The sequence below is a fragment of the Lynx canadensis genome, chromosome C1 (assembly GCF_007474595.2).
Source record: "Lynx canadensis isolate LIC74 chromosome C1, mLynCan4.pri.v2, whole genome shotgun sequence".
Classification (NCBI taxonomy): Eukaryota; Metazoa; Chordata; class Mammalia; order Carnivora; family Felidae; genus Lynx; species Lynx canadensis.
Window position 1 is genome coordinate 141,486,011 of NC_044310.1, and position 27,992 is coordinate 141,514,002.

Genomic DNA, 27,992 nt, shown 5'->3' on the forward strand with positions numbered 1-27,992 from the left:
CTTAAAAGGGTTCTTTTTGTTTTTGTGTTTTAAAGTACCAAGAATTTGTAATCAATATTCTGCAAGCACAAACAAGAACTCTTAAAATAACAGTATATTGATGGAGGTGAGAGCCTCTCATCTCAGAAGAAAAGCCAAAGTCAACCCCCAGACCCATCATGATCTGGCTCCCTCTTCTAACTCCCCCCAGCTCATCTCCTATTTCTCCCCTCACTCCCTCCACCACCATCATCTGTACCCTAGCCACACTGGTGTACTTATTATACTTTGACACATTAGCATACTCCTGCCTCCAAGAGTATATTTCCATGGGTGGCTGTTGTGCTCTCTCTTTAAGAGCAAAGACTTAGTTTCCTTTCATCCTCCTGGCTCTCCCATGAGCCCAGTGAATTCTAAAAAGTTCTAGGTTTTAAGCCCTGTTGATTGTAAGAACTTGCAAAATTCAGCCTCTCTGGTTTTCAAAGCCAAATGCTGTTCCCTCTGCCTGGAATACTCTTCCCAGATAGCCACCTGACTCACTCAATCACTGCCTTTAGATCTTCACCCAAAAATCACAATTTCAATAAAGTCTTCCTGGGTCTTTCATTTCAATTAACTTCTCCCTAAAATTTCACATCCCATTCCCTACTTTATTTTTATCCTTAGAACTTATTACTATTTAGCATACTGCATAGTTTAATTGTTTACCTGGATTTGATCTCCCACTAGAATGTAAGCTCCATGAGAACAGTGATTTTGGCTGGATTTTTGTTTTCCACTGTTGTATCTGTAGGTCTTTGCAACAGAGACTGACATAGGGGATCCTTAATTAAGTGAAGGAATGAATTAGTATTAGTCTTTTATTTAGAATGAAATATGATATATGAAATATAATTAGCTTAAAAATCATAAAGCCAAGTGGAGAATATTAAGGGGGCTATCTCTACATTCTTACTATATGCCAAGAGTTAAGTGATAGAGAATGTATGTTTTATATTTGTATCAGTTAGAGTTCAATCAGGAGACAGAAACCATAAAGAAATCTGAACGGGGAAACTGTAATACCAAGAATTATAGGGGTGTCTGGGTGACTCAGTTGGTTGAGTGTCTGACTCTTGATTTTGGCTCAGGTCATGATCCCAGGGTCGTGGGATAGAGCCCCCTGTTGGTTCAGTGCTGAACGTGGAGCCTGCTTAAGACTCTCTCTCTAGGGTCTCCTGGGTGGCTCAATTGGGTAAGTGTCCAACTCTTGATTTTGGCTCAGGTCATGATCTCACGGTTCCTGAGTTCGAGTCTCACATTGGGTTCTGCACTGATAGCATGCAGCCTGTTTGGGATTCTACTCTTTCTCCCTCTCTCTCTGCCCCTACCCTGCTTGTGCTCTCTTTCTCTTTCCTTTCTCAAAATAAATAAACTTAAAAAAAATGATCTCTCTCTAAAAAAAATAAAAGATTCTCTCTCTTCCTCTGCCCCCTCTCCCACTTGTGAGTGTGAGTGCACATACTCTCTCTCTCTCAAAAAAAATTTTTTTTAAAAACATATATAAAGACCCATAACAAAGAATTATTAACCACAACATGGGAGTGGAACAACAAGTGAGTGACCAGTGGAAACTAAATATACAAGGAGATATAAGCAGATAAATGGAGCTGTCACAATCCCTATGACTGAGATAGAGGACCTGAGGAAAAGCCCCCCAGAAAACCAGACCTTGCTGGAGAGAATGAATTCTATGGTTCCTGGGTGTCAGAGGAGTCACTGTGGTGTAGTCTTGGTGGGACTTGCTAGAAAGCACCCTGCCTAGGGAACCTGTTCAAAAAGAGGTGTCTTGTGGAAGACCCTCCATGGCAAAATCATCTGAGGTGGTTGCCAGGAAAAGCTGGAGCTGCTGACCCGTTGTAGAAGCTGGATGCTGAAGAAGCCTTGTGCAATGCAGAAACTTGCTGAGCAAGCACACTGCAACCATAATGGAAAGCTCCTTCCTTCCATCTCTCCAGTGCCCTCTACTGACATAGCTTAATAATCTGCACTACACATAAAGGATATATTTTATTTTTTTATTTTTAATTTAAAAAAAAATTTTTTTTAACGTTTTACTTATTTTTGAGACAGGGAGAGACAGAGCATGAACAGGGGACGGTCAGAGAGAGGGAGACACAGAATCTGAAACAGGCTCCAGGCTCTGAGCTGTCAGCACAGAGCCCGACGCGGGGCTCGAACTCACGGACCGTGAGATCATGACCTGAGCTGAAGTCGGCTGCTTAACCGACTGAGCCACCCAGGCGCCCCAAAGGATACATTTTAAAGGACTCATTTTCAGAGGCAAAAAAGATAGTATTTGGAGCTGAGAAGCAATAAATAGAACACTGGCACATTTTCTATCTTCAAGAGTTATCATGGGGGACCCGCCTGGGTGGCTCAATTTGTTGAGCATCTAATTCTTGATTTTGGCTCAGGTCATGATCCCAGGGTCATCGGATTGAGCCCTGTGTTGGGCTCTGCACTGAGTATGGAGCCTGCTTAAGATTCTCTCTCTCTCTCTCTCTCTCTTTCTTTCTTTCTCTCTCTCCCTCTGCCCCCTTCCCCTGCTCACACTCTCTCTCTTTCTCCTAAAAAGAAAAAAGTTATTATGGGGACTTCCTAGGAAGATGGAGGAGTAGGAAGACCTTAAGCTCACTTCATACTATGGATACAACTAGATAACACATCAGTGTAAATAACCTAGAAAACAACCCAGGGACATAGTCGGTTAAGAATCTGACTTCAGCTTAGGTCATGATCTCACGGTTCATGGGCTCAAGCCCCGTGTTTGGCTCTGTGCTGACAGCCCAGAACCTAGAGACTGCTTTAGATTCTGTATCTCCCTCTCTCTGTGTTCCTCCCCAACCTGTGCTCTGTCTCTCTGTCTCTCAAAAATAAGTATTTTTAAAAAATTATAGGGGCGCCTGGGTGGCGCAGTCGGTTGAGCGTCCGACTTCAGCCGGGTCACGATCTCACGGTCCGTGAGTTCGAGCCCCGCGTCGGGCTCTGGGCTGATGGCTCAGAGCCTGGAGCCTGTTTCCGATTCTGTGTCTCCCTCTCTCTCTGCCCCTCCCCCGTTCATGCTCTGTCTCTCTCTGTCCCAAAAATAAATAAACGTTGAAAAAAAAATTAAAAATTATAAAGAAAACAACCCAAAGACTAGTAAAATAGACAATCCCTAGCTAAATGTAGAGAAGAAGCCACATTGAAGAGGGCAGGAAGGGCAGAGAAAGGGTGGGGAGCTAAACAGACCTGTGGGACTGTCTGTGGGGGAGAGTGAGCTGTGGTGCAGAGAGGGAAGGAAACAGACTCTAACACCAGGGAGCCCACACAGGGAACATGAATCTCCATAACATTTGGCTTTGAAAACCAGAGGGACTGAATTTTTCAAGTTCTTACAATCAGCAAGGTTTAAAACCTGGAACTTTAAAAATCACTGCAGGACACCTGGGTGGCTGAGTCAGTTAAGTGTCTGACTGTTGATTTGGGTTCAGGTCATGATCTCACTCAATTGTGAAATCAAGCCTGCATCAGGCTCAGCTCTGACAACACAGAGGCTGCTTGGGATTCTCTCTCTCCCTCTCTCTCTGCCCCTCCCCACTCATGTTCTCTCTCAAAATAAATAAATAAACATTAAAAATTTTTTGTTTTAAATCACTGGGTGCATGGGAGAGCCAGCAGTATGAAAGGAAGCTGAGTCTTTGCTCTTACAGAGAGAGCACAACAACCAGTCCATGGAGATATAGCATGGAAGCAGCACTTTGAAAAATGCCTGGGGTATACATGAAGAAGATGTATTGTCTAATCTCAGAGCCTGTGCTAGATGGACAGGGATCATTGGAAAACTTCTCCAGAAACAAAGGAGCTGGCAGGTGCCATTTACCTTCTCCGCCCCCCCCCCCCCCCCATAAACACATGGATACCTGCAGGAACCAATCTGGTTCCAACACTCCCTACCTAACTTACTAACAGTGAGCCCTACATCCTGCATTTTCCTATGGACCCACCCCCTCCAACCTGGTCTACCTCTATCCCTGGCAGCTGTAGGTTCCCTCCCACTAGAACCTATGGTGCTACACCACACACCCTGCACTCTCATTGAACTTAAGTCCAGTGCTACCACATGTCTGGCAAATGCCTAGTGTGACTCAGCTTAAGCCCAAGGTGGCCCCAGAATGGCCCACTAAAAACATAGGGAACAAACCTTGCCCACAACAGGCAAAGAGAGCCACTACAGGACCTCTTTCTTAATAAGTCCAGTACTTTCAAGAGCAGGAGATGTAGCTGACTTTCCTAACACATAGAAACACAGAGATTTAGATAAAATGAGGAGACAAAGGACTATGTCCCAAATGAAAGAAGAGGACAAGCACAGCAAGAAGCCTAAATGGCACAGAAGATAAGTAATGTGACTGATAGAGAATTGAAAGTAATGATCATAAAGATACTCACTGGACTTGAGAAAAGACCCTGAACAAGACATAGAAAATAAGCAAACAAAAAATCAAAGATGAAGAACTCTTAACTCAAAAATACACTAGATGGAATAAATAGCAGATTAGAGGAAACAGAAGAACAGATCAGTGACCTGAAAGAGTAGTGGAAATCAATCAAGATGAACAGAAGGGAAATAGACTAAGGAACTTCAGTGACCATCAAGCATAATAACATTCACATTACAGGGATCCCAGAAGAAAAAAGGAGAAAAAAGGGTACAGCAAATTTAGTTGAAGAAATAATAGCTGAAAACTTCCCAACCCAAGGAGGTCCATAACAAGACACACAGTAGTTAAAATAACAAAAAGTAGTGATGATGAGAGAATTTTAACAGCAGCAAGAGAAAAGAAAACAGTTACATATGAGTGAAACCACATAAGGCTTTAAGCTGATTTTTCAGCAGAAACTTTGCAGGCCAGCATATTAAAAGTGCTGAAAGAATAACACCTGCAGCCAACAATGCTCTATCCAGCAAGGAAACCATTCAGAAAAGAAGGAGAGATAAAGAGTTTCCCAGATGAACAAAAGTTAAAGGAAATCATGACCAGTATAGCAGCCCTATAAGAAATGTTAAAGGAGACTCTTCGAGTGCAAAAGAAAGACCAAAAGTAGGAGTGAGAAAAGTGGGAAGCACAAAAACAGTTAGATTAAGTATATCTCTAAAAATGAGTCAAGAGACTTACAAAATAAAAGGATGTAAAATATGACACCATATACCTAAAATGTGGCAAGGAGAGGAGTAAAGATTGGGTTTGGACATGAGCAACCATCAACTTAATATAGATTAAGTTGCTATGTGTTATATGCATAACATATCATATAAAAACCTAACGGTAACCAAAACCCAAAAACCAGTAATAGATATGCACAAATATAAACAGAAAGAAATCCAAGTATATGACTGAAGAAAGCCAATAAACTGTGAGAGACAAAGAGAAGAAAAAACTGCAAAACAGAAAAACTACAAAACAACCATAAAACAAGTAACAAAATGATACAACTACATACCTATCAACAATTACTTTGAATATAAATGGACTAAAAGCTCCAATCAAAAGACAATGGGTGATGGAATGGATAAAAAAAAAAAAAAAACAATCAAAAAGACCCATCTATATGCTACCTATAAGAGACTCATTTCAGACCTAAAGACAAGTGTAGATTAAAAGTGAAAGGATGGAAAACCATTTATCATGCAAATGGAAGTGGAACAAAAGCTGGGGTAACAATATTTGTACCAAACTAAATAGACTTTAAAACAAAGACTGTAATAAGAGACAAAAAAGGACACTATATAATCATAAAGGGAATGATCCAACAAAACAACAATCCAACAATTACAACAAAAGATGTAACAATTGTAAATATTTATGCAACCAATATGGGAGCACCCAAATACATAAAGCAGCTAATAATAAACATAAAGAAAATAATCAATAGTAATACAAAATAATAGGGGCCTTTAACACCCCAAAGATCATCCAAACAGTAAATCAACAAGGAAATAGTGGCTTGAATGACAAATGGGACCAGATGGATCTAGCAGATATATTCAGAATATTCCATGCTAAAACAGCAGAATACATACTCTTTTCTTTTTTTTTTTTTTTTTTTTTTTTTTTTTTTTTTTTAAATTTTTTTTTTCAACGTTTATTTATTTTTGGGACAGAGAGAGACAGAGCATGAACGGGGGAGGAGCAGAGAGAGAGGGAGACACAGAATCGGAAACAGGCTCCAGGCTCTGAGCCATCAGCCCAGAGCCCGACGCGGGGCTCGAACTCACGGACGGCGAGATCGTGACCTGGCTGAAGTCGGACGCTTAACCGACTGCGCCACCCAGGCGCCCCATACATACTCTTTTCAAGTGCACATGGAACATTTTCCAGAATAGATCACATGTTTAGGCCAAAACCAAGTCTCAACAAATTCAAAGAGATTGAAGTCATACCATGCATCTTTTCTGGCCACAACACTTTGAAACTAGAAATTAACTCATAAGAAAAAATGTGTAAAGAACACAAATGCATGGAGGTTAAACAACACGCTACTGAACAATGAATGGATCAACTAAGAAATCAAAGAGGAAATCACAAAATACATGGAGACCAAAGAAAATGAAAACACAAAGGTCTAAAATCTTTTGGATGTAGCAAAAGCAGTTCCAAGAGGGAAGTTTATACCAATACAGGTCTACCTCAAAAGCAAGAAAAATCTCAAATAAACAACCCATCCTTCATATAAAGAGGCTAGAAAAAGAAGAACAAACAGTCCAGAACCAGTAGAAGGAAGGAAATAATTAGGAAATAATCTAAAAGATTAGAGCAAAAATACAAGAATTAGAAACTAAAAAAAGAAAACCAATAGAAGAGATCAATGAAACCAGGAGCTGGTTTTTTGAAAAAAATCAACAAAATTGAGCTCTCCACCCAACGGCCACCCTGCCACCATCACGGACACAAGCTGTGTGCAGCCCTTCAAGCTGGCCAGGGTCACCAAGGTGCTGGGCAGGACCGGTTCTCAGGGACAGTGCACACAGGTGCCTGTGGAGTTCATGGACTACATGAGCTACTCTATCTTCTGCAATTTGAAAGGCCCCAAGCATGAGGGCAACATTCTCACCCTTTTGGAGTCAGAGCAAGAAGCTCAGAGGTTGTGCTGAACTTGTGGCTAGGTCCTTGATGTCTGGATCAACCATTCAGCTCACAGGGATGATCTGTAATTGTTAATAAAGTATTTATACTGTATGTTTAAAAAAAAAAGCAAAGAAAAGATCAACAAAATTGATAGACCTTTAGCCATGCTCATAAGAGAGAGAGAGAGAGAGAGAGAGAGAGAGAGAGAAGACCCAAATAAACAAAATCAGATATGAAGGAGGAGAAATAATAACTAACACCACATAAATACAAAGGAATATAAGAGAATATTATGAAAAGTTATATGCTAACAAATTGGACAACCTAGAAGAAATGGATACATTCCTAGAAACATATAATCTCCCAAAACTGAATCAGGAAGAAACGGAAAATTTGAACAGACCAACTACAAGCAATGAAATTGAATCAGTAATTTAAAAACTCCCAACGAACAAAAGTCCAAGGTCAAATGGTTTCACAGGTAAACTCTACCAAACTATTAAAGGAGAGTTAATACCTATTCTTCTCAAATGATTCCAAAAAATAGAAGAAAAAGGAAAGCTTCCAAATTCATTCTATGAGGCCAGCATTACCCTGACTCCAAAATCAGATAAAGACACGCGTGTGCACACACACACACACACACACACACACACACACACACAAAGAGAACTACAGGCCAATATCTATGATGAACATAGATGCAAAATTCCTCAACAAAATACTAGCAAAGCAAATCCAACAATACATTAAAATAACCATTCACCAGGATCAAGTGGGATTTACTCCTGGGATGCAAGCGTGGTTCAATATGAACAAATCAATCAATGTGATACATCACATCAACAAGAGGAGGATAAAAACCACATGATAATTTTAGTAGATACAGAAAAAGCATTTAACAAGAAGCAAATTATTCTCTAAGCTTACTTTTTTAAAAAAATTACTTTAAAAATTACTTTTTTTTTTTTTTTTTTTACTAACAATTTAATATACCCTAGAAAGGATCTTAGTTCCGTTATTTGAATAATTTGGCTTTTGGTAAGAAATTGGATTTTATAAGAGATACAAGATGATATTTTATATATTAAGCCTAATATATATATTTTTATTTTTAATATAAAACTGTCAACAAACGATGTTGAGTTGAGATTCGGTAGGATAGCATCGAAAGTTCTGTTCTAGGGGCTGGGGCTGGGCTGGAGCTAAGAGGGAGAGCACCTGCCCCAGCTCTGAGCCCCACCCATGGTGCAAGACAACAACTCCTGGAAGATCCAGTTCATAGTCCTGCTGATGGAGTTGCCCATTGACCCCAAGCTGGTAGAGCAGATTCTCAGGCACTGCCCCACCTCTGCCACCCTCATGCTGACCAGTGACCAGTCATCCCCAGAGATAGATGAAGACTGGATCCCCAACCTTCCTCTCAAGTCCATTTTGGCCATCTCTCTACAGCATTGGAAGAAGGTGAGGAGGACCACACCCACAATGAAAAATCCATCCCTAAAACTCAGGAGAGGGGCAGAGAGAAACCCATCACAGAGGAACCCTCAACCTATATATCACCATTGGATTCCCAGAGAGCCACCTTGATCTCAGAGTGAAGAAGGTATTCCAGAATCAAGGCTGCAGTTGGGAATGCAGACACTGGATTTATTTCTTTTTCTTCACTTTTGGGAAAAATCTCATTTTTAAAAAGTGATAAATTTGGTGCTAAAAACAACAACAAAACCAACCAAACAACAATGAAAAGTTCTGTTCTGATCATGGAAATCTTGAATTACAGAAACACAAGTATGGGGTTCTCCTCTGTGGGGTAGGGTTATGAAGTTGCTACAACAGTATTTGGTTATATACAGAGAAAATAATGATAATTCATAATTAGTTAATAAGTAAAAAATATTGAGTGGTTTCTGCTAGCCACAGTGATTTATCATGTGTAGCAACATAGACTTAAAGTCTAATATGAGATCTGAGGCTAGTTTGACGTATTTGTTGAAGCTTGTAATTGCTCTGGGACAAGGAGGTGTATTTATTTTGTTTCTCTACTGCCCTCCCCCAACAACTCCATCCACCTGCTCCATATTTTACTTTTTTTTTAATGTTTATTTATTTTTGAAAGACAGCGAGAGACAGAGCACGAGTGGGAGAGGGGCAGAGAGAGAGGGAGACACAGAATCCAAAGCAGGCTCCAGGCTCTGAGCTGTCAGCACAAAGCCTGACGTGGGGCTTGAGCCCCTGAACCACGAGATCATGACCCAAGCTGAAGTTGGATGCTCAACCAACTGAGCCACCCAGGTGCCCCTTGTCTCTTCTTTAAGGGATAGGTTTTATAGGCAATGTTTTTCTAATGAGTTAAGATCCATAGAGCATGGCCTAACATGTACATGCTTGCTTGTACAAAAAGAAAGATTTATATAAATCAAGGAAAAAAATCAATCTGTAATCTTATAGGCTCTGCTCCAAGTTAAAATGCCTAGTCTGTGGAGTCTTTCATCCATAGGAATTCTGGAACCATAGCTATTTGGGGGGTAGTTTCCTAAATTATATATAGTATATGAATTGTCATATCAAGATGTACTATAATCTGATTGTGTGTAAGAGCTGCTGTATATTTTTCTCTAAAAGTAAATCTTACTTATTACGTTTGTAAGTGTTTTGATTAGAGATCCCAAAGACCACCTCCAGGTACAATGATTCACTAGGATGACTCATAAGCTAAAGAGTATAGGCAAGAGTGTAGGCTAAAGAGTATAGGCAATATACTGTTTGGAACAAAATCAGTAAAGAGAAAAGGCACCAGGACATATTCTTGGAGAAACTGGACGCAAGCTTCCAAGGGTCCTCTCCCAGTGAAGTTACACAAGACATGCTTAATTCTCGTAGCAATGAGTTGTGACAAACATGTGCCATGTTGCCAAACATGGAAGTTCATTAAAGATTCAGTGCCTGGGGTTCTACTGGGGGCTAATCGTATAGGCACCCTCTACCTGGCACATACCCAAATTCCACACTCTCAAAAAGAAGAGCAAGTATTCAGTAAAAAGCATATTATTCATACAAAAAATTCAGTAAGCCACCTTTATCAGTTAATGTTGGGAACCTTCCCAAAACCTAAGTTCCCAGATACCAGCTAAGAGCCAATCTCGCAAACGTGCCTTTTCAAGGATAGCAGTTCAGGCCTGCTATGTTGACTATTTTCTGTACGAAACTGTACCACAGAGAATAAAGAATATTCTTCTGATAATGATCTCAAAATAATAATTATAGCTTAGACATTGAATTGTTAAAGATTTTGACTACTTGAGTGGTTCTATTAAACCAAAGAAAATAAAGTTTATCTCTCCTCAATTCTGTCATAATTTACTATATATGTTCAACTTTATCTTTTTTTTTTTTTTAAACAATCTGGCACTGTCATTTTATGTTAATGAAAATTGTTTTCTTCAGGTGCCTGGGTGGCTTAGTCGGTTGAGCGTCCATCTCTTTATTTCAGCTCAGGTCATGATCCCAGAGTCCTAGGATCCAGCCCCCATCAGGCTCTGCACTGATCATGGGGCATTCTTAGGATTCTCTCTCTCTCTCTCTTTTCCTGCTCTCTCTTTTCTCTACTGCTCTCTCTCTCTCAAACTAAAATAAAGAGTCCTAGGATCCAGCCCGCCCCCACCTGACCATGCCATCAGGTTCTGCATTGAGCATGGGGCATTTTTAGGATTCTCTCTTCCTCTGTCCCTCTCCCACTTTCTCTCTCAAACTAAAATAATAAATGTTTTTTTGTTCTTTTCTCACGAAAAGTCCATTTGTCTTTCTTTTTCCTTTTCAGACAACTTTAAATTTTTGCTCTGCTATAGAGGTGAAACTAATGTTAGATAGAGTGATAAACAGGAAAGCAGTTTTTTTCCCCTTGGGAATTGGAAAAAGGACTGGGGATTGTTGAGTGCTCTTGTGTACCTTGCAGCTACCTGTATCACTGGACAGATTTGTGGACAGTTGTCCTGTTTTCACACCAGTGTGGTATGTAGTTTGTTTAATGGCGCTTCTGCTCATTATATTTATAAATATTCTTGTCTATAGGCTCCCACATCTTAGAAAACAGAGACGTTTTGGGTTATTTCACCTTGAGAGCCATAGATGTATTGATTTCTATCTTTTTGTTTTTAATGTTTATTTATTTATTTTTGAGAGAAAGAGAGAGGAGAGTGACTCAGGGCTTGATCCCAGGAACTGTGAGATCATGACCTGAGCCAAAATCAAAAGTTGGATGCTCAACTGACTGAGTCACCCAGGTGCCCTTATAGATTGTTTTTAAAGCTATCTCAAAATATTGAGCCACAGATTATTTTCTAAACTGGCAATCTCACACATTCAAATTAATTTATTTTTTATTAAGTCCTCTAATTTAGGTGTAAGCCCACTTATAAAAATAGAAGACAAGCCTCCTTTCACTTCAGATACTGAATCTAAAATAGAGTACTGTTTGAAAGTTTCTTGAAGTATATTTTGTATTTTTACTTAACTTTTTAAATCTTTATGTAGTCTAAAAGAAAGGCTTCTATAATTGCTTTACGTAGTGTATTTTTTTTTCAAATTTATTTATTTATTTTGAGAGAGAAAGGGAGAAAGTGCATGTATGAGCATAAGTTGGGGAGGTTAGAGAGAGAGGAGAGAGAGAATTCCAAGCAGGCTCCACATGCTGTCAGCACAAAGCCTGACACAGGCTTGAACCCACGAACCTCAAGACCACGACCTGAGCCAAAATCAAGAGTCGGGTGCTCAACCAACTTAGCCAGCTAGGCACTTCGTTTTTTTTTAATTTTTTTTTTATTGTTGTCATTTTATTTTATTTTTAATTTTTTGAGAGAGAGAAAGAAAGTGTGCATGTGCATGTGGTGTATTTTGTTGTTGTCATATTTGAAAGTTTTTCACAGCTACATTTTTAAAATCAACTCTTTCATGCCTTACTGATTTTAGACATTTTTCCCTTTAAGTTATAGTTGGGACAGATCTATAGTCCAGAATAATAAGTATCTATAAAGCATCCTGGATTCCGTAGTAAAATTTTGTATATCTTTGAAGATTAGGGAGTTCTTTAATTATAACCCCTAATTTGGCTTTGGACCAGGATTTTAATTTAACTTCAAATATCCACCAACATATAAATGGATAAACAAAAAGTGGTATAACCATTCAATAGAATATTATTTAGCAATTAGAAAGAATGAAGTACTGATACATACTCTAACATGGGTAAACCTAGAAAACAAAATGCTAAGTACCAGAAGCCAGTCACAAGAGGTCACATATTATGATTCCATTTATATAAAATGTCCAGAACAGGCACGTCTATAGACACAGAAAGTAGATTAGTGGTTACTTGGGGATGGGATGGAGTGGTATTAGGTGGAGAAGGAGGTGACAGTTAAAAAGTACAAAGATTTTTTGTTTGAGGTGATGAAGATTATCTAAAATGGATTTCAGTGATGGTTGTACAACTCCTATGAATATACTGAAAACCACTTAAATGTACACTTCAAATGGGTAAATTGTACAGAATGTGAATTATCTCAATAAAACTGTTAGAAAAAAGAATAAATGAAAGGCATGCCATCTACTTCACATAAGAGACTAAATATAAAGAGTTGCTCAAATTCATAATCAGAAAAGTGCAGATCAAGACCACAGTGAGATATTTTACACAGTGTGATTGGTTCAAATTAAAACTATCAAGTATTAGAAAAAATGTGGATCAATGAGATTTTTTATAAAATTGCCTTGTGGGATTATAAACTGGGAACACCACTTTAGAAAACAAGTTGCCATAGCCTTATAAAGTTAAATGTTCTCACATACAGAAATTCGACTACTAAATATATACCAATAGAAAGAACTTTCTGATGATACTGGGAGTGGTATTAATAAATGTGATGTTTGGTAATGTATAATGAAATTGATCAAGATTTGGAACAGCCATATAACTCAATGACTTAATACTTTCCAAATGACCAATGCATACTGATACAAAGTCATGCATGAGCAAAAGACTGATTCAAAATTCAAGACAGACTAATGTATTTTAATGTAACAGCCTATAAAAAGTTCATTAATATGATTTCAGATTCCATATTGCAATTAATCTTTTTTTTAAATTAGTCTTCACACCCAATGTGGGGCCCAATGCAAGGTCCAACATGGGGCCCAACACGGGGCCTGAACTCACAACCTGAGCTAAGCTCTGGAGTCAAATACTTTAACCAACTGAGCCACCCAGAAGCCCCCACTGCAATTAATCTTTAAGAAACTATTATTTGTCAAGTTCCAGTGTTACATCAAAGAATATCCACAATTGTCTGTAAAATATATTAAAATACTGCTCTCTCTTCTAACTACATACTTGTTCCAGGATGGGTTTTCTTCCTATTCTTCAAAAAAGCAACATAGCACAATAAATTAAAGGCATAAGCCTTTATGAGAACTCAGCTGTCTTCTATTTAGTCCTACAAAAAAGTAAAACATTCCATGTTTCTATTTTTTTCATAAAACCTTGTTATTTATCATTATATATAATGTTTATGTTAACATACAACAGGTTCACTATTTTTTTTAATTTTTTAATGCTTATTTTATTTATTATTTTTTATTATTTTTTAAACATTTATTTATTTTTGAGACAGAGAGAGACAAAGCATGAACAGGGGAGGGTCAGAGAGAGAGGGAGACACAGAATCTGAAACAGGCTCCAGGCTCTGAGCTGTCAGCACAGAGCCCGACGCGGGGCTCGAACTCACAGACCACAAGATCATGACCTGAACTAAAGTCGGCCGCTTTACCGACTGAGCCACCCAGGTGCCCCAATGCTTATTTTATTTTTAAGAGAGAAAGAGCATGAGCAGGGTAGGGGCAGAGAGAGAAAGACACAGAATCTGAAACAGGCTTCAGGCTCTGAGCTGACAGCACAGAGCCTGATGTGGGGCTCAAACTCCAAACCATGAAATCATGATCTGAGCAGAAGTCAGACACTTAACCGACTAGCCACCCAAGCGTCCCAGTTTTGGTTGATTTTTATAGAATATGTTTCGTTACGGTTTTTCTGATTTTTTCCTCATGGATAGATTCAGGTTATGAATTTTTAACAGGCATACCATATCAGTCTGTACCAGTTTTGATGGTTTTCACAGGTGTCTCCACTGTAAAGTTACCATGTGTTTCTTCTTACTTGATAAGTGTCTTAAGGGGAGATATTTTTTTTTAAATTTTTTTTTTTCAACGTTTATTTATTTTTGGGACAGAGAGAGACAGAGCATGAACGGGGGAGGGGCAGAGAGAGAGGGAAACACAGAATCGGAAACAGGCTCCAGGCTCTGAGCCATCAGCCCAGAGCCTGACGCGGGGCTCGAACTCACGGACCGCGAGATCGTGACCTGGCTGAAGTCAGACGCTTAACCGACTGCGCCACCCAGGCGCCCCTTAAGGGGAGATATTTTGAGACTGTTCCCCATCAGACTTTTGCTCAGTGGTTTTATTTTATTTTTTAACGTTTGTTTTTCAGAGAGACAGAGCAGGAGCAGGGGAGGGGCAAAGAGAGAAAGAGACACAGAATCTGAAGCAGGCTCCAGGCTCTGAGCTGTCAGCACAGAGCCTAATGCAGGGCTCTCACCCACGAACTGTGAGATCATGACCTGACCTGAAGTTGGGTGCTTAACCAACTGAGCCACTCAGGCGCTGCATTGTTAAATGGTTTTAGTACCTACTGATGATTATTGCCCAAATCAATTATTACAATCATGGTTGCAAAATGGTGATTTCCTAACTCTGCCATTCCTTCTCTGATATATATATACATACATAAACACACACACACACACACATATATACATATACATATGCATGTATATATATATTTATTATTTATTCCTTCTGTAATATATATAAATATAAATTTATTTATTTATTTTTGCATTTACTTATTTATATATTTTAGTATCACTAGGGGCTCATAGATTCTTTTTTTATTTAATAGTTTATAATCTATCATTCCAGATTCAGTCATGGGAGCCCTTCAAGCTGTCTCTGGGGTCTTTTAACATGTTTCCTAACTTTTTAAGCACTTGTTTGTTTTCTGACACAAAAAGATGTTCCAGGCTCTTATACATTTTTCAGCCCCAGCCCTAGAATTAGCTATTTATCTAAGAAGGTCTGGTTCCTTTTAGTGAAACTTTCTTTCCATCAAATATATTTTGGAAAGCACTATACATTAGCACATAGAGAGTTGCATAGTATTTTATGGTATAGATGTGCCATAATCTATTTAGCATTGGTTTTGTCTAAAAATTTTTTTTTTTACAAACAACTCTGCAATGAACAAAAGTCTTCATAGTTTATTTTACACATGAGTGAGTACACTTGTGGGGTAATCATTTAGAAGTGGAATTTCTGCATCAAAACTTTGAGAACTTGGGGCACCTGGGTGGCTCAGTCGGTTAAGCATCGGACTTCGGCTCAGGTCATGATCTCGCAGTCTGTGAGTTCAAGCCCTGGGTCGGGCTGTGTGCTGACAGCTCAGGGCCTGGAGCCTGCTTCAGATTCTGTGTCTCCCTCTCTCTGTGACCCTCCTCTGTTCATGCTTTGTCTCTCTCTGTCTCAAAAATAAATAAACGTTAAAAAAAATTTTTTTTATAAAAAAAACAACTTTGAGAACTTAAAATTTTGATAAATACCACAAATTGTCCTTCCTGGAGGTTGTACCAATTTGTATTTCCACTAGTATCATATGAGAGCAGACAACCAAGCTTACAAATAAAAATTCTGTTTTGTCCATACTACACTTAGGGGATTTAAAATTGTCAGTTATATTAATTTAATAGACTAGACAGATTAAGAAAAATTTCCTTAACCCAGTGATCAAGAAAAATAGAACCTTTAATCCTGCTATGACTACTCCTGGTGATGAATTAAAAATGGGTTAATTTTCTAAATTTGTAATTATGTTCTTTGTCCAGAAAGGCCTGAAGCATAACAATGAGTCACTTTCCCTTTTGGCTCCTCAAAGCTGTCAGTTTCAATTATTTTTGTAGTTCTTGAGCTTATAAAAGACTTTTGTTTTTCTCCATGAATGTTTTGAGACATAGGCAAAGGATTTCTGCTATAAAAGTTAAAGAAAATTTGTGCATTGTACACAGTAGGAATCTCAGATTTGATGCTAAAATCATTTGGGGTACATATTAAAAATGCAGATTATGGGGCTTGTCCTGGAACTTCTGGTTCAGTAGCTCTGAAAGGTATGGTCCAGATATTTGCATATAAAGAAGCTCCCCGGGGATTTTGATGCACTGATTCTGGAATCACACTTCAAGATATACAACATTAAGTTATTGCTGACGGCTATAGTCACATTATTTTAATGTGGACTAGGAAACCACTTTAAATGAAAATAGGGTTTGGGTTTTGGGGGTTTTCTTTTTCGAAGCATTTGTGGTTTTATAAATGTTGTCTTACTTGAATCTGAGAAACTAATGAATCTCTGGCTAACATTTTCTGAATATTTATAACATGTACCCAGTCATTGTTGAGGCAATTTCTGTCTATGAACTTACCTATACCTCAGATACCTATGAGGTAAGTGTAATTAGTCCCATTTTACAGATAAAGAAATTGAGGTACAAGAGGTTGAGTAACTTGACAACAATCTTTGCCACACAGCAAAGATTCAAACCTTATCAACGGGACTCCAGGTTTAGCCCTTATACTATGTTGCCTCTCTTCATTTGAACTCAAAGGGGCTCAATTTTCTCATCTAAAAAAGAGTTGGTTTGGTCATAAATAGTAGAAACTCTTTGCTCAGCTCAGTGGGAAGATTAAAGCTTAGAACCTCTTGGTTATTACGATTTGATAACATTGTGGGATAGGTCTGAATGTAAGGGTAACAGATTTCAGGCTAGTCACAGGTCACTGGGCATTATTAGCTGTGTATATTTACTGTATATGAACTAGCTGATGGGATAAAATAATCTTTAAAAACCTTTTTTTCTTTTTTCATGTGTTACCTGTTGCAAAGTCCATCAGGGGATCGATTGAAAACACGGAACTTAAAAAACCTCAAAGTGCAGCTTTCTTTAAATAAATTCTGTAAAATAGTTACCATGGTGGGTAACATTTCAAATGTCTCCCAGAACTCTTATACTCCACAATTTTTATTTTTATTTATTATTATTTTCTAAAGTTTATTTATTTTATTTATTTTGAAAGACAGAGCACAAGCAGGGAAGTGGCAGAGAGAGAGAGAATCCCAAGTAGGCTCCACACTGTCAGCACAGAGCCCAACACATGGCTTGAATTCACGATCATGACCTGAGCCTAAATCAAGAGTTAGATGCTCATCCGACTGAGTCATCCAGGTACCCCAAGTCCACAATTTTTAAATGATGAAAATTAAACTAATGAATACATTTCAGAAAAAAATTTGCAAAAATTTTAATTAGTATATTCATGTATTCGTGTAATAAGCACTTATTAAATACTATGTGCTAGCATTTATGCTAGACAGTGGGCAACAATAGTTACCATTTACTGAACTTTGATGTTGGTATTTTTCTTCTCATTTTATTGTTGAAGACATGGTGAAGTTAAGCATCTTTCTGGAAGATCTCAAGACACACAGTGGCAGCACCAGTATTTGAATCCTCATCTATTTTGTTCCAAAGCTGGCCCACTGCATTAACTCTAGTAATTTGGATTACAGATGGATACTTCACTAAATGAATTACTATAGGGGTCCTGTAAATAGTGAGCATCCATAGGACTCTTTATATTGAATTCTTACCATGTTCAAGAATAAATCTACTATGAAAACCACACCACCACAGTGGTTTATGCAGGGGAGATGTCATTAAATATTGATGAATGAATGTAACTTAAGTAGGTTAGCTCTAGAGTTACTATGACTACATTAAAGTTCTCTATTTTACTAGGTAAGCTTCACATTGCTTATTTGTAAATTCAAGCAAAGTACTTTTTTGTCTTAAAACCACTGGGAAGAATAAAAGAGATACTGTCCAGGTAACACCTAGCACTCAATAAAAAGCAGTTGAAAAGCATGCTATAATCTTGAAATGATTATGTTAAGGTCATAAATTGAGACCCTAGGTAGATATTAGGTGGACAGGTCTAAGAATTATTAGATAGAAAGAATCATAAGGACTACCGGGGGCAAGTAGGAAAAAGGAGTCATTGAGAGACCTACGATTATAGGGTTGATTATCTGCTGAGTAATGATGTGGTTAAAGACAGAAATTGTGAAGTTAGAAGCAATACTGGATTGTGCAAGGTGCAAGGTGCAAGGCTTTTCATGATCTTCTGAGGACAAAAAGAGATGCAGGATTTGAATAAGCAAAGAAGATAGAAATTGTATATTAGTTAAATGATTAAATGAAAAGACGGATGAATTAATACATAAAAAATTAATTCAGAATGGGGCGCCTGGGTGGTTCAGTTGGTTAAGCCTCCGACTTCAGCTCAGGTCATCATCTCACAGTCGGTGAGTTCGAGCCCCGTGTCGGGCTCTGTGCTGACAGCTCGGAGCCTGGAGCCTGCTTCGGATTCTGTGTCTCCCCCTCTTTCTGCCCCTCCCTTACTTATGATCTGTCTCTCTCTGTCTCAAAAATAAATAAAAACATTAAAAAAAATTTTTTTAATAAAAAAAATTAATTCAGAATGTACTTATTGGGTGCCAGGTACTACAAACTTATTGCCTAGCAAGACAAGATTCATGGTGGTAGTTTTAGAATTTCTATAAAAGAGAAGCTCGGGGATAGTAATCTATTTGGAAGGGTGTGGAGAGAGGGGTATGGGTGGGGAAGGGGATTTGTCTTAATGACTCTGTAATCTCTTAGCACTTTAGCTGAGGTCTGAGAAAATACCAAAAAAGAGGGAGGGGCACTGATTGAGATTAGGCTAGAACAATTGTCCTCAGACCAACCCTCAACTCTGCCACTGCAGACATATAAGGCAGACATATATAAACAATAATAAATTACCAAGATACTTATTTCAACAGATCTCTGAATAAAGACCTATGTCAGTAGGGATCTATGTCAGTAGATAAGGGAAGGATTTAATAAAAAGTTGTGATTTTAATACACCCTTGTTTATTACACTTGAAAAAGGGAATTAATGTTCTAAACACAAGGAACAACACAGATCTTCAAAGACAGAATAGAGACCCTGCAGACTGTTTCGAACTTAGCTGAAGCGGAGGTAAGGCTGGATATGAAGTGTTAGCAGTGGCCCAATCATCATAGGCTTCCATGTTTTGAAATTCATCCTATAGTTTTTTAAAAAAAATCTTTTAATGTTTATTTTTAGGGGAGAGAGAGAGAGAGAGAGAGAGGCATGCACATGTGTGCAGGAGCAGGGGAGGGGCAGAGAGAGAGGGAGACACAGAATCTGAAGCAGGCTCCAGGTTCTGAGCTGTCAGCACAGAGCCCGACATGGGACCCAAACTCACAAACTTGAGATCATGACCCGAGTTGAAGTCAGATACTTAACTGATTGAGCCACCCAGGTGCCCCCTGAAATTTATCCTATGATTGATGGGAACCACTGAAGGATTTCAGTCACTGGCAGTGACAATGATAAAATGCTACCAAACATTTTACTAAGATCAAAGGACTATGCATTTGAAAGAGGTACGAGCAACATGACCACCCCAACCTCTTCTTTGTGGTCCCTATACTCAAGGAATTTACATTCTCATGGGGAGAGGTAGACAATAAAAAACAGACATATGATACAATATCAGGTAGTGATAAGTGCTGGAAGAATAAAGCAGAGGAAGGCATAAAAGGATTGGGCGGAGGTATTTGTCTTAAGGCAAGCTCAATGTTCTTTTCACTAATCTCATCTCATAGTCACATTAAAAAAATTGGTTTCAAGTCCTCTCTCTTTCCAACACAACAACTCTACTATACTGAAATCTTAATGTTGTGAACCTAACCATGTATTTCATTTATTGTCTAATAATCCCTTTACTTTCTTCAGTATCTGTGTTGTCTTGCCAAAGCCCAGAAAATGAGGAACAAATTCCTCTGAAGGTTATAGAACTCATTATCACGCTGCACTGAAAACCTTTCTCTACCATTTCTTCTATAGTGTCTCTACATTTCACCCAGACACAAGTCTTCACAATTTTTTAAGCCCTCAATTTCTGTAGTTTGGCTCACAAGATCTGTTTATGTCTCCTTCCCTTTCTTCTTTCATTTTTTTGCTTAAGAAACATGCTCTGTATTGAGCACTTAGTTTGGCAGACACTTGGCTAGGAACAGAGAAGGGCAAAAGGCAGTCCTGACCTCTGGAGCTGATAGCTGTGCTCAGGGTAAGAGGAGACTTTCGGGGTAGGGGATCCGAAACCTGTTAAGCTGAAGTGGACGAACCACTTGTTGTTGGGCTTTAGATGCCTGGGTTGAAGTTGATACAATCCTGGGTGATATCGACAGTGCTCCGAGGCCTAAGATAAGGGGAGCAGCATATTAATTGTTCGTCAAGGGTTTCCAGTCCTTTCTCCAAGTGCGAAGTCCTGGCCAACCTCCCACCCTTCGACACCTGGGGCCTAAATAAAGGAATGCAGATCCTCGGGAGCTACCTAAATCTACTGAATCACAATGTCTAAAGGTGGGGCCCAGAAATCTGCACTTTAATCATGAATATCCCCAGGCCATTGTTATGTACACTTAAAATTTGGAAACCCTAGGCTTCTCCTACCTTTCATCACTTCACTTTCACCTGAAGTAGTTACAAACATCATTGCTATATTCTGGAGAAGGAAATTGAGGCATAGAAAGGTTGTTTAATTTGCTAACGTCACACAGAGCTAGGTTTTGAATATACAACAATCTAGATGCAGCTCCTAGTCTTTTTTTTTTTTTTTAATTTTTTTAAATGTTTATTTATTTTTGAGACAGAGAGAGACAGAGCATGAACGGGGGAAGGTCAGAGAGAGAGGGAGACACAGAATCTGAAGCAGGCTTCAGACTCTGAGCTGTCAGCACAGAGCCTGACATGGGGCTCGAACTCACGGACCGTGAGATCATGACCTGAGCCGAAGTCCGACGCTTAACCGACTGAGCCACCCAGGAGCCCCGATGCAGCTCCTAGTCTTAAACATTACAATATGGTCCCATCTCCTCTTACTATAAGATTTGTTGCTAATATTTCAAGAAGCACAGGGCTTGGAGTTTGAAAAGAGTCTGAAGGCCCACTAAGTTTAGTCTGATGAACTTCGGGGACTCACATTTTGAATTTCAAGTCCCTCGGCGTTTAAATTTAGGCCCAAACACCCCCACCTGCAAGATGCCCTGATGGGAGAGACTAAGCAGCCGACAGAGCAGGGAGGCGATCGATGATTTAGGCGCGCCGCTGCCTGTTGGATTGGCTCGAGGCTCTCCCGTCAGGCCTGCCCTGCTCCCGCGCGCTCGTGGGCCCGCCCCCGCTGCCATCTTGGCCTAGGCGGGAGCGAGCCGCACGCGAGAGTAAACAGCCCGAGCCGGGAAAGTCGAGTTCCGGCTGCGTCCGGGTGCCGCGGGCTAGCGGCGGAGAGGACGCAGTCCTGATCTTCGTACGTGGGGTAAATATCTGGGTCACAGTGCTAGGCCGCGAGGAACCCTCAGTGAGGCTCACCCTCCGCCCCCTCGCGGCGAGGTGCCTTGCTCCCCGGGCTTCTCCCGCCCCCCGCGGGTCTCCTCCCACTGTTGAAAGCTGCCCGGGAAAGTGGTGGCGGGAGCGGGCCTGGGCCGGAGCGCAGCGTGGACCCGGCTGCGTGTTGCGAGGCTCAGGAGGAGGTTAGAGTCTTGGATTTGGGGGCCAGGGGCCAGGCATGTAGACGCAGTGGTGCAGTGAAGCTGGGGTCGGGCGCTCGGGTCTGGGGCCCGGACTCCGACCGAGCTACTGCGGGGCTGTTTCTGTCGGTCACTGGATTTTCTCCTTTTCCGGTTCATGCCTCAGGGTGGCCGACATGACGGCCCCGGGTGCAAGCCCCCTGGCGCCGCTGTTGGAGACTTTGGAAGACCCTTCCGCCCCCCTTGGAGAGCAGACCGACGCTTACCTGACTCTGACCAGGTAAGGCCCGCTGGGGTTGGGGAGGAGATAGTTGAGGTGGGGCACGCAAAACAGTTTGTGTATTCTAGAAGTCTGCTTGCTATGAGGACGCCGGGGTCGTGGGCAAGGTGGGGGGGGTGGTGTTGCGTGCTAAGTGACGTCCCCGGTGTTGCTGCAGCGCTCAGGGCGTGTGTTTGGAATGAGGAAGCCCGCACGTGCGTCTCGCAGGCGAAGCATTTTTTTCTTTTTTAAGTTGCGTTAGAAGTGGGTGTGCTGGCGGGATGGTTTTCAGTGTAAGTTGCCCATGTATTTGGGGCAACGTGGCAACCCAGAATTGCTTTTTTAATAGGGAGCAGTAACCCGGGTTTCATTTTTAATTGCAAATACCTTGCAGTATTTTTTTCTTTGCAAATCGTATTTTGCTGAATTATCTGTAGTTATTCGGAAATGCTAACAGTTGTAACAATTGGCACAAAACTATAAAGGCACAGTAAATTTCTAGTAAATTGGTAATTGGAGCTAGGTTTTCATGTTTCCTTTTCACATAGTGATACTGCCCAAATGTGTACACTTTGGATGCAAAAGTTATTCTTAGGGTATTTTTCTGCGTTAATTTTGGACATTATTACATGATAAATTGTATATACAAGTATTAAGTATTTTAAGCATTGGACCAATCAAATTGGTAGAGTTCTAACAAATTGTAGAAAAGAGTATACAAGTGAGTATTTTAGGGAATGATTATAATTTCTTTTGTGTGTCATTTGCATAACCTTGTGTTCTTTCTGCTTTTAAGTCGAATGACTGGAGAAGATGGAAAAGAAGTCATTATGGAAATTGAGAGAAAACTTTCTCGGCTATTCAGAGTTTTAAAAGTATGTCTCTGTTTATTGAATGGTTTTTACTTTGTAGGAAAAAGATTTTACCAGCTAACTCATAAGAACTTTGTTATTGTTTTTTATAATATTTATTTTTTCAGAGAGACAGTGACTGTGAGCGGGGGAGAGGGAGAGACGGCGAGGGAGACACAGAATCCTAAGTAGGCTCCAGGCTCTGAACTCAGTACAGGGCTGCAACCCGCCAACCGTGAGATCATGACCTGAGCCAAAGTCAGATGCTCAACTGACTGAGTCACCCAGGTGCCCCACTCAAAAGAGCTTTGAAATGAGAGGCGCCTGGGTGGCTCAGTCAATGTAGCCTCTGATTCTTGATTTTGACTCAGGTCATAATCTCATGGTTCCTGAGTTCGAGTTGGGCTCCCAACTAACAGCTCGGAGCCTGCTTGGGATTCTCCCTCTCCTCTCTCTCTGCTTCTCCCTGCTCTCTCAGAATGAATAAATTCAAAAAAATTTTGAAATGAAACAAAAGCAGGATTATTTTGAGTACTTAATATGTATCAAGTACTTTTAAAATTAGTTTACATGTATTCTGCCACTTAATCCTCTATGTCCCTATGAGGGTACTCTTTAATCCCCACTTTGTAGAAGAAATTGGTTTAACTTGCCTAATGTTGCCTATGGCTACATAATCTAAAACCTGTGCTTTTAATTTAAAAGCAATTATCAGAGATTATTTCATGTTTTCTGCCGTTTGATAGGAGTGTACTTCTAAGTAAACGATTTCTGTAATTTTGTCTTTGTTTTGTGGGTAGCATTCATTTTTTTAAATTTTTTTAAAGCCTTCATTCACCATCAGTTTTTGCCACTCTTGCCTGGTTAAAAAACTGTTATTGTTATCTTTTTTGCTTATTTTTCGGGAGGTGTTTAACATCAGACTGAGGACTTCTGTTGTTATCCTCACTTGAGTGTACAGTGGCTTTGTGACTGCCCCTAACACCCAACTTCTGAATTCCTTGCTTTTTAGAATGAAAAGGTTGAACTGAATCTCCAGAGTTCTTATTTTTATGACTGTGTTTTTGTGCTTTAAAAAAAAGTACTCTGTCATACTTAGTGTACATTTTAGCATGATTTCTGCCTAAATGTTGAGGCATTTAAGGTACTCCTTATCCTTAAGTGTACCTCTTACAGTCCTCAGTGCTTTTTGTTCATGTAAGCAGGAGCTTTTTTGTGTAGTAGTTCAAGGCTTGTTAATAGTATTATTAAACAACGTTAATCGTATTGTCTCATTTTTTTTCCTTACCATTTTTCACATTCCAGCAGTATATTGGATGCGATGAAAACATGCATTTTTATAAATTTGGTGTCATGCAAGATCAGGAACTCAGTGGCATGCACTGTTAATAGAATTTGTAACTTAAATGCCTGATGAATAATTATTTGGAAGCATGTGGGTGGTTAATAGTAAAATCAACAGAAGCTTGACAATTAACAAAAGCTTTCTGGGTGAATTATTAAGCACTGCAAGGATAATTGAACTCCTTTAGAACAAGAACCAGGCTGGTCGAAATACAACATGTTTCTGTATTTAGAATACTGTTAGTATCAAGTCTAGGAACCCACAACATTTTTTTTTAATGTTTATTTATTTTTGAGAGAGAGACAAAGCATGAAGGGGGGGAGGGGCAGAGAGAGGGAGACAGAATCAGAAGCAGGCTCCAGGCTCCAAGCTGTCAGTACAGAGCCTGACACAGGGCTCGAACTCCCGAACCTGAACCTGGAGAACATGACCTGAGCTGAAGTCAGAGACTTAACCCACTGAACCACCCAGGTGTCCCCCCCGCCCCCGCCCCAAGCATTCTTGAAGACAACACTGTTAAGGAATACTTTCAGGCAATATATATTTAATAAAAGTTCATCATAGATATTCTCCTGGAGATACAGCAGTAGCTCTCAAAGTCTTAGGTGTTTAAGACTGTCTTTTTGTGGTTCTTTGAACTGGTTGTTCTGTTATCTCTTATGCTCCAGAGTTTGGTCTTTTTTATTGTTTTGTTTGATTAATTATAAAAGGTGTCCCAAGGAAGTGTCTGTTCATATACTTGACTATTTTTCCTGCTCAAGAGCAGCAAATAGCTGAGAATTTCTTGGATATCTGATTCAGAGCAGTGGGAGGATTTGAAGATAAATCACTTTGGAATAGGAAATGGTACCAAGAAAAACACAGGGTTACAAATAATTGTAGGGTTGGGGAATATAGCAAGATTACCTTTGACAGGTTTGGGATTTTACAGCTTTCACATACATAATATGGATTGGGCTTTGAATTCCAGATGGACATTCAAATTTTCCAATCTGCAAAGTAGGGATTTCTTTTAAAAGATTCAGATAATGCTTAAAAATTCTATCACTTTAGATTCTCAGTAAATGTTACATTCCAATTCCTCCCTGTCGTAGAGGTGTCACTCCACTCTAAAGCTAGAATGTCAGCTTTTGTCTTTGAGTCTTTTGCCTATCTTTTGTGGAGGTGTCTTCAGCATTTTCCATTTGTTGTCTTTTTTTATTGCCTTCAGGTGTGTGGAGTTGGACACATTCTTTATCTTTTAAGAGAACACTTTTTTTTAGGTGATCTGTATCTAGTGCGATTCTTCCTTTTTTGGCCAAGCTATGTACATGACTCCTGATTTTATTCCTTTTTTATCTACTCAAACATTTGATTGATTAGGCTAAAATAATTTTGTTTTCTGGTCCACTTTTGTTCCTTAAGAATTTATTTACAGTTGTAATTGTAACAAATGTGCTTTTTGTTTTTACAGATTCACATTTCCAGTCAAAACTCAGACCTCAGTAGTGCTGCTCTACAGGCCTTGGGGTTTTGTTTGTATAATCCCAAAATTACCTCAGGATTATCAGGTAAATTTATTATGACTTAATATTTTTTAGAGTTTATAAATATAGTTTGGTATGTTAAAAGTACTGTTACTTTTCTATTAGTTTTGTGATTTGTAGTCTAGGATTTGCTTTTGACAAAGAAATGATGTTTTGTCATCGTTAGAAGATCTTTTTTCTAGATGTAGCTTTAACTCTGATACCATAAAATTTGCTCTAAAAAGAGCATAAGTCTATTTTAAAAATGATTGCAGTGAAAATTGAACCTTTTCCTGTATAAAGCATATCTGCTTTAGAAGTTAGTAATTTAGATGGTCATTTATTGTAGTATAAAACAAGCATATGCACTAAGGAACATGCTGAATTGAAGATCTTTCACGTAGTGGTATTGGGGTAATTTGGAACCAAAAGTAGCTAAGTTTTCAAGTAATCTTAATTATTCTTTTGTAGTTTGCCATTTTATTTTATTTTTTTAATTTATTTGAGAGAACAAGAGAGGGGCAGAGAGAGGAAGAAAGAGTCCCAAGTAGGCTCTGCTCACAGCGTGGAGCCTGATGGGGGGGGGGGGTTCAAACCCACAAACCATGAGATCTTTAGCTGAAACTGAGAGTCTGACTCTCAACCCACTGAGCCACCCAGGCTCTCCTGTAGTTTGCCATTTTAATGCAAACCTTGGAGGTGAACTTTACAGAGGGAGAAATCAGGGATAGGGAATAAGGATTCCTTAAAGTTATTACCATCTTTCTTTCTGAAGGTAAAGTTTCTGCCTATTCTTTTTTATATGTGGAAATGTTCCCAATCTAAAGTAGAAGTTGTTCATTTTAGAGCAGAGGTATAGGATTTATAACATCTTGCCAAAATTTGTCTTATATGTTCAAGGCTATTAATGATGCCTATACAGTTTTTTCAGTTGCACAAAATTAAATCTATTGTTTGTTTTCTCTGATAAAGTTTTGTGTTTTGGGAAGAAGTTTGATACCAACATTGGTTCACTGATCCTAATCTCTGGATATGCATTTAATTTTTTGACAATGTAGAGTATGTTTTGCTCTATTTCTATATTTGAGATTTTAAAGGATATAAACTGTTTTACATAATTAAAGCTGCTTGTTTTTCAGACACAGATATTGAAGAACTGCTTTTAAAATTGAATGATAGTGTTAAGAGCTCAGACAAAAATGTACGTACTAGGGCACTTTGGGTGATATCCAAGCAGACGTTTTCCACTGAAATCATTGGCAAAGTAGTGAGTATGGTTTTTATGTAAGTTTTCGTAACTACGCACCACTTAAAAAATTCAGGTTTACTTGATTTGTATTTATTTGGTTCTGTCTTTTAGGTATCCACTATAATTGATTCATTAGAAATAGTATTTAATAGAGGAGAGCTGCATTCTGCTGTTGTTGATTATGAAGCATTAAATGTCATCATAAGGTATGAGTTTGCTGCTTTGGAAGAATAATTGCAGTACATTTAGAATTCACTTCAAAGAGTGGACTTTGGGAACTTGAGTTAGACATTTAAAGAACGAAAATGTCTTCTAAAAGTCTCAAGGAGAAAAGATAACAGGAAAAAGAAGGAATTAGATGAGTTTAAATTAGTAGGTTTCCTTGTTTATTTTTACTGAGTCATAAAAATAGTCTTGGTTGGGGTGCCTGGCTGGTTCATTTGGTAACGTATGCGACTCTTGATCTTGGGGTCATATGTTTGAGCCCCATGTTGGGCAGAGAGTGTACATAAAAATAAAGAAAAAGTCTTGGTTGTGCTGATGCTGGTAACAGAGTTCTGATTTTAAAAATTATTTCCATTAAAGCTTTTGCAAGAGTTTAAAGAATAATAGGCTTTCAGGTAGACTTAGGGGATATGTCAGAAGGCAATAACAGTGACTAGCAGCAAATGGGAGAACAGGAAAATCCCCTAACTTCTATCCATCCCTGCGCTTTAAAGGACATACTAACAGCACAAAGACTTTGTTGCTGTGATTTGTCTTACGTCGTTTTTCCATTCTTTAAAGTTTTCTTTAATTGAGCTATTTGCCTTAACTCTACTTAGTGTTCTG

At 39.2% G+C, this 27,992-nt stretch overlaps 2 protein-coding genes and 1 pseudogene across 5 annotated transcripts in view; all 3 read left to right on the forward strand.

Moving 5' to 3' along the window:
* The first annotated feature begins 5,064 nt into the window (after positions 1-5,064).
* LOC115519854 (40S ribosomal protein S28-like) lies at positions 5,065-7,156 on the forward strand. The gene is made up of 2 exons (XM_032594109.1): positions 5,065-5,105; positions 6,916-7,156. Exons 1-2 carry the CDS (start codon positions 5,065-5,067, stop codon positions 7,154-7,156), a joined length of 282 nt encoding a protein of 93 aa, XP_032450000.1.
* A 1,219-nt stretch (positions 7,157-8,375) lies between these two features.
* On the forward strand, positions 8,376-8,731 carry LOC115519857 (annotated as a pseudogene).
* A 12,868-nt stretch (positions 8,732-21,599) lies between these two features.
* RIF1 (replication timing regulatory factor 1) overlaps positions 21,600-27,992 on the forward strand; it is a 71,578-nt gene continuing 65,185 nt past the window's right edge. For 3 of the 4 annotated variants that reach the window (XR_003970827.2, XM_030325237.2, XM_030325240.2), the window contains exons 1-6: positions 21,600-21,741; positions 22,119-22,232; positions 23,008-23,086; positions 25,861-25,957; positions 27,052-27,179; positions 27,273-27,367. Coding sequence is in view for 3 of the 4 variants with exons in the window: in XM_030325237.2 (XP_030181097.1) it covers positions 22,129-22,232; positions 23,008-23,086; positions 25,861-25,957; positions 27,052-27,179; positions 27,273-27,367 (503 nt within the window). In the remaining variant the exon portion in view is untranslated. The remainder of the gene's footprint in view (positions 21,742-22,118; positions 22,233-23,007; positions 23,087-25,860; positions 25,958-27,051; positions 27,180-27,272; positions 27,368-27,992) is intronic. The other variant, XM_030325239.2, reaches the window with a different exon arrangement.